Raw genomic sequence first — 6,523 nt, 5'->3', positions numbered from 1 at the left:
CAAGAACATGTGGGTGGTGTGGTGGGGGCTCGGGCGAGCAGGTGCCCCTGCCTGGGTTGTGCCTAGCAGGGAGGCTTCACCCTGCAGAGCGGCAGGTCTCTAGGCAAGGCTGGCACTGGCTTTCTGAAAACGGGGCTTTTTTCTATTTTGTGTTGTCTGCACGCAGTGGATTGTTGGGATTGGGGAAGTGGTGGGGAATTGTTGGACACAGAATTGGTGGGCCCAGTGGCTGACAGCTTGATGGGTGGTGACAGGGTCCTTGGCCTTGCCGCTGCCTGGCTGCTTGACCTGCTCCCTGTGCCAGCTCTTGCTCTTGAGAAGGAGCTGCAAGGTGCTGGCGTGCAGGTGCCTGGGAACTCTGGGAGTTGTGGCCAGCAAAAGACAAAGCAGTGCTCTGAGAAGTCGTGAAGCTGGGAAACCCCATGAGCGTGGTGGGAAGCAGAAACCAGCTGCTGTGTGAAAGCTAAATCCTCTGCACCTTCTCATGACCCCAGCAGCCATGCGGAGCCATGGTGCCCACTGCTGGCACCTCTCACCAGCGTGTGTGTCTTGGCACAGAGTGTGCAAATCCCAGGGCAGTGCCTGGTAAAGGCATGAGATCTGGTGCCACACGTGGGCTTAAATTTGCCAGGAAATGGCCATGTTCTTGTAGGCAGCCTGACAGTTTCCCTGCCAGGTCTTCCTGCACCTGGGAGAGCTCTTGTAGCAGAGGGGAGGGATGCCAGGCAAGGCTGTGGTCTGCTCCTTTCCTATCAAGGAGTTAACAGGAGGCTGCGATACTGTCCGTGAAGATGAGCTGGTTCCTGCTTGCCAGCTGCTGCACCTGGCCTGGAAGGAAGAGATAAGATACAGAAATTTAATACAGCAGCTCTTTAGAGCAGAGTTAGGACTTTAACACCAGAAAAAAGGGAGCTGGCCCCTCCATCCTCCTGTGCTGCCTGTGAGCCAAGGCTGTGGGGAGTGAGGCGTGTTTGGGGCTGGGGATGAGGAGCAGAGGTCACCGCTACCTGTGTGTGTGAATGGGGAAGCCTGCTCCGTTCTCGCTGGTAAACAATCGCTTCCTGGGCCTTGCAGCCTGCATGGAGACTCTCATCTCCAGGTGTGGCTGATAATTTTTTCCCTTAATGATGACAGTCACCAGAATTGATTCAGGTTACGACCAGTGGGTTGGCAGCAGAAGGGAAGGGCTGTTGCTCCAGGCTTTGCAGGCACAGCAGCTCCTGTCTGTGTGGCTGAGCTGGAGTCATGCAGAGCTGCTGTCGCTCCCCACCACAGCGAGTCACGGGAAGCGAAGAAGAGGGTTTCTGTGAATGTGCAAAGCTGCTACAGCTGCTCTGATTTTTTGAATAAGTCACAATTAGCAGCTTGGGGATCAGGCTCCTATTTCCTGCTCAGTCTTCAGAATGTAAAGAAGCCTCGAGAGCCAGCAGCAGTGTTAGAGCAGACTGACATCATGGCGATGCCAAGCTGGGCGCTTCTCAGACTTGTGGTGTCGATACCAAAACGCCAGCGATCTTCTCCTTGAATTAAGTGAGGGCAGATGTGGATTTTTCTTTCCCTTTGGAAAAATCAGGATTGCAGCCTGCAAGCTGAGGAATATTTCTAAACTCTAAACCAGCAGCCTCAAAACGGCTTCTTCCAGGGGTCAGGAATTAGCGTCTCCTGCCAATGGATTGCTCTGTTGCGGCTGTGCGGGGGTTTTCTGGGTAGGTTTTGTGTGTTTTTTGTTGTGTTTTTTTTTTTTCCCCCTCCACATAGTTTCCTCCCAAACAGCTGGAGCTGTGTATGGTTGGATGTATTTCTTGCGAGATGAAGCCCAGTTGTGATCTCCTGCATTTGCTGCTGAAGCAGCCACGTGGGCTCTAGTCTATTGGTCAGGCAAAGCTTGTAGAGTCAGGCTGCCTCTCTTTTGGCTGCAGATAGGGAAGTCTGTGGAGCCCTGAGCCTTTTCCCAGGTTCGAAGCAGCATCACTCACTCACCTTGATGCAGACTGCTAAAAGGTGTCTGTGAGGGGCCCAGTCAGCAAGTTCCTGGGTCTCCCGTCTGCAGCAGAGTGCAGCTGGAGCAGGGTGGGCAGGGAGCGCCTGGGCTTGGTGCTTCTGCCTTAGACCTGGAGAGGGTTTGTGTCTGCGTTTGCCTCCTGCTGTCTTTGTTTCCTAGGGCTGACCTCTTCTCTCTTTCCATCCTTGCCCAGCTTTTGTAGAAGACCTTGCTAGGGACCCTGGTAGGGCACCTTGTAGTAGTTCCCGGCACTGCTGTGTGGAGTCGCTTTACCCGGTGGAGGCTTGACTTGCAATTTCTTTTGTTCTCTCCTTCTCTACAGTACTACGAGATGTCCTATGGGCTGAATATTGAAATGCACAAACAGGTAGGGGGAAGGCATTTCCAAGTGTTCCAGTTTCTGGGGAGGGCGGGTTGTTTGCTGTTCTTTGCCCTCTGTCACTGCAGTGGTATTTCAGGAACTAGAAATGCCATGAGCCTGTAAGGTGTCAGAGCTGCCTCTGAAATGCAGGGACCCTCCACCTCTCAGGATTGCAGTGCTGGATTGAGGGCTCCCACCGTGGGCTGTGGGCAGCTCTGGTTCTCCCCTGGGCCTGAACGGGTATTTGAGCGCTGGACAAGTCAGTGCAGGCAGGGTCTGGACCTGTGGTTTGGAGTCGGTCAGCAGACACAAACCCAAGGTGGAGGCAGGAGATGACTGAGTCCCTCCCACCCTTCTCCCAGACCCTGGTTGGGTTCCTGGCCCCACCACCTTCCCTGGTGCCTGGGAAGTCTTGTTGTGATCACGCCGACATGACAAACCTTTGGCTCTGCTCAGGTTCCTGCTGCAGTCAGGCCAGGGCACGCTGCTCTCAGGCAGTGATTGGGTAACATGATGGCACACTGTCTAAGAAAGCCTCATAGTGCTGGAGTCTGTGCTGCAGCCTGGATAAGCTTGTAATTACCCTCACTGGTGGCTGTTAATTATCCCCAGTGGCTAATTACCTGTGCTGTTAACAACGTGGGCCTCCTCTGAGCCCGTCTCTATCAGCTTCCAGTCACAAAGTCGTCTGTGTGCCGTGGCTCAGTTATAAGCCTCTTAGCACAGTTCTGCTCTCCACAAAGGCACTTGGTGCCTCCTACGCCGTCGCCCTAGTTGGGAAGCCCATGAGACCGGCTTCCCTGAGAACACCTGCATCTTGGTAAGGGACCTGAGCCACAAGTCCTCACTGCTGTCCTGTGAACTGTCTCGCAGCCTCGTCTGCTCATCTGTGGTGCTGGTGACACCCCCTCAGCTGGTTTTGGTGCATGCTGAAACCCTTTGGCTCTGTGTGTCTTTTGATTCCACTGGAGAGTGATTTGCAAAGGGCTGGTAGCTTTACTCTTTTCCAGGAGGAAAGCATTTAACAACTCAATTTGCCACCTGCGTCTATGAGGCTAGTGAATCACAGAACAGTTTGGGTTGGAAGGGACCTTAAAGACCACCTAGTTCCAACCCCCCCGCCATGGGACACCTTCCACTAGACCAGGTCGCTCAAAGTCCTGTCCAGCCTGGCCTTCAACACTTCTAGGGATGGGGCATCCACGCCCTCTCTGGCCAGCCTTTTCCAGTCCCTCTCCACCCTCACAGTGGAGAAGGTGACCAGTCCCTGTGATGTCCCTGAGCAGTCCCAGTCCTGCAGCTCGGCAGCAGGTGAACTCTTGCCTTTGGGGAGGGGGAGTCCGATGGCACCAAGCAGCCAGCCTGCGGGGCAGAGTGTGGCTCTCGGCAGAGGCAGCACATGTGTCCGTCCATGTCTGCATGGCAAATGTTATTCACGCATCCTCCATGCACGGGAAGTTTCCTCTCTGGTTGCTCCCAGTCTAAGTGAATATCAGACATCTAGAGAGGGAGGAGAGACTTGGAATCTTGCTCTTTGCAACTGGCGGTATCGATTCATTTAACTATGTAGGGAGGTGCCTTGGGGGTGAGGTGACCCCCATGGCACCAGGGCATCTTTCCAGGGGGAGTGTGTTTTCTTGGGGCTGTTCAGGCCCTGCCTGCAGAGGGGAAGCTGGGGGAGCCGGTGCTAAGGATGGTCAGTCCTGAGCCACCTGATGCCTTTCCTCTCCATCTTCCCACCTTCTAGGCAGAAATCGTCAAGAGGCTAAATGGGATTTGTGCGCAGGTTCTGCCCTACCTTTCGCAAGAGGTGAGTCCCCCAGCTCGGTCTTGACTCTGGCTCGGGGGCACGTTGAAGGGGGAGCGGAGGTGCCACTGCCCTCCCTCAAGGCCCCTGGTCTGGGAGAACTCGCTGCTTGCTCTCAGCCCCTTCGTGCAGAGGAGCCGTTCGAGCAGCTCCCCCCAGGCACTGTGCAGGGTGAATGTGCCTGTCTGTCCCCTCTGGTGGCTGTGGACAAAGATGGGCTCTGTTCTCTCCTGCTCATCGTTCCTGAGTCATTGGCTACTTCTGCATGGGCAGCTAATCAGGGGTGTGTGTGTGCGTTTAAAAAATACCTCCATATGGCTTCTCCTTGAGATCTGGTTCCTCTGCCTCATTAATTAATGCAGCTGATGGGCTCCTCCCACTCCCCTGAGAAATTAATTGGGAGGGCTTGGGAGTTGCTGCCTGAGGCGGGAGGAAGATGAAGAGCCTCTAGCGTGGTATCTGTCCATCTCCCCACACAGCCTGCAGAGGCTAAACTCCACGGGTGTTCTCATGGCTGGTTTTTTGGTCAGGACTAGGTGTGGGGTGGTTTCCTGGTCGGGGTTAGCTGTGGGCTTGGGGGACGGGCTGTGTTTTTCCCACCCACCTGTTCTCAGGGAGGACAAAGTGGCTTGCTGATCAGATCAGAGCTGCCTAATCACTAAGCCACAACTAAACCTTTTGCATCTTAAGGCAGCCCCTTCCCCCTCCCCAACCCTTTCCTGCTGCTAAGATGGAAAGAAAAATCCACTTGCTGGAGTTCAATGGACAGGGCTGGTGTTGGGAGACCTTGTGCTCTCAGGAGCAAGGACACTTGTCCTCTATTTGTTAAAGTACGCGATACGACTGTTTTTCTGTCTGTTTGGAGCAGCTGTGCTGGGCTCTTCCCCAGCAGCACCTTCCAGCTGCTGCAGGTGCGACCCGGAGTGACTCCCAAGTTGTGGGGAGCTTCCCAAGAGCTTCTGATTTTAGGGCTTGTTTTGTTTGTTAGGGAGCCTTGCTCTGTGTCAGGTCTGGGTAGGAGAGGGGAGTCAGGGGGAGAGGCGTCCCCTACCTTAGAGCCTTTCTGGCCAGGGGTCGCTGAGCTTGAGCAGAGTGGGACAAGGATGGGAATAAGAGGGGACCGGCTTAACCCTGTGGTGAGAAACCGGAATGAGATAAGTGTGCCTCCTTCCCTGCCTCTCGCTACTGTGGACCGCAGCGAATAAGGGCCTTATCACAAATGAAGCATGTGCGGGTGTCTCCTGCTGCGGGCTTGACCAGTGCTCTGTGCCCTGACCTCTTGGTGCTTGAGGCTGGGGTAATGCATGTGTGTGTGTCAGACCCAGCAGGGCTCGGTCCCTGTTCTCCTTCCCTGGGATTCTAGAAATGACCCGATTTCCTCTGTTCTCTCCATACCAGCATCAGCAGCAAGTCCTGGGAGCCATCGAACGAGCCAAGCAGGTTACGGCACCAGAACTGAACTCCATCATCCGTGTACGTTTAGTCTGGGTGCGGAGGGATGGGAACCCGTGCCCTTGGCCCTTGGGACAGAGCTGGGCAGGGGAGTCATGGCCTGGGGCTGTGCCCTGCCTGCTGGGAGCGGGCTGTTCCACGTGCAGCACTGCTGGGATGAGGCTGAGTGCTGGGCTGGCCCTGCCGGCACAGGGCTTCTTTTGTCCAGGCTTGTGATGTGGGCAAGGGTTTGCAGGGCAGTGCGGATTCCTGCCCTGTCCCAGCAGGGTGTAAGGAGAGGAGCTTTGGTTTTGAGCAGGAACTGTAGCAGCTCCTTGATGTGAAATTACCATCTGTTCTTGGTTAAGGTTGGGAGGGCTTTAAGTGCATCCTTGGAGCATGCCAGGGTGTGAGGCCAGATGCCCTGTGGGCTAGGGGCTGGTGTCTTGCTGGGGACATACTGTTGAGCCTTCTCTTGAGCTGTTGCAGCCCAAGGACTCTAGAATCTCTTTCCCCTGTCCCCAAGGCTGCAGGGCTCTCCCGGGGGTCCTGGTTTAAGCTTGGCTGCTGGCACAGCCTGTCTAGGCAGCCCAGGCCTTTGGGTTGGGGTCCCAGTGCACTCAAAATGACAATATCCCTCTCCTGTCTTCCTGTCCATCCGTCGTTCTCTACAGCAGCAGCTTCAAGCTCACCAGCTTTCACAGCTCCAAGCCCTCGCTCTGCCTCTGACTCCGCTCCCCGTGGGCCTCCAGCCCCCGTCCCTCCCTGCTGTCAGTGCCGGCACTGGGCTCCTCTCGCTCTCGGCCTTGGGCTCTCAGGCTCACCTCTCCAAGGAGGACAAGAACGGCCATGACGGCGATGCCCACCAAGATGATGATGGGGAGAAATCGGATTAGAGTGAATGGGGGGCTGGGGGGAGGGG

At 55.6% G+C, this 6,523-nt stretch overlaps 1 protein-coding gene across 1 annotated transcript in view; it reads left to right on the top strand.

Moving 5' to 3' along the window:
- Positions 1 to 6,512, top strand: part of AES (amino-terminal enhancer of split) — a 6,672-nt gene extending 160 nt beyond the window's left edge. The window contains exons 2-5 of the mRNA XM_010135274.1: positions 2,325 to 2,369; positions 4,111 to 4,173; positions 5,569 to 5,643; positions 6,276 to 6,512. Coding sequence (XP_010133576.1) covers positions 2,325 to 2,369; positions 4,111 to 4,173; positions 5,569 to 5,643; positions 6,276 to 6,497 — 405 coding nt within the window. The 3' untranslated portion in view covers positions 6,498 to 6,512. The remainder of the gene's footprint in view (positions 1 to 2,324; positions 2,370 to 4,110; positions 4,174 to 5,568; positions 5,644 to 6,275) is intronic.
- The last annotated feature ends 11 nt before the right edge of the window (positions 6,513 to 6,523 follow it).

Source organism: Buceros rhinoceros, unplaced genomic scaffold (genome assembly GCF_000710305.1).
Source record: "Buceros rhinoceros silvestris isolate BGI_N320 unplaced genomic scaffold, ASM71030v1 scaffold39924, whole genome shotgun sequence".
Lineage (NCBI taxonomy): Eukaryota > Metazoa > Chordata > Aves > Bucerotiformes > Bucerotidae > Buceros > Buceros rhinoceros.
Note: the sequence above shows the minus strand (reverse complement) of the source record. Positions and strands in the feature narration are given on the sequence as shown.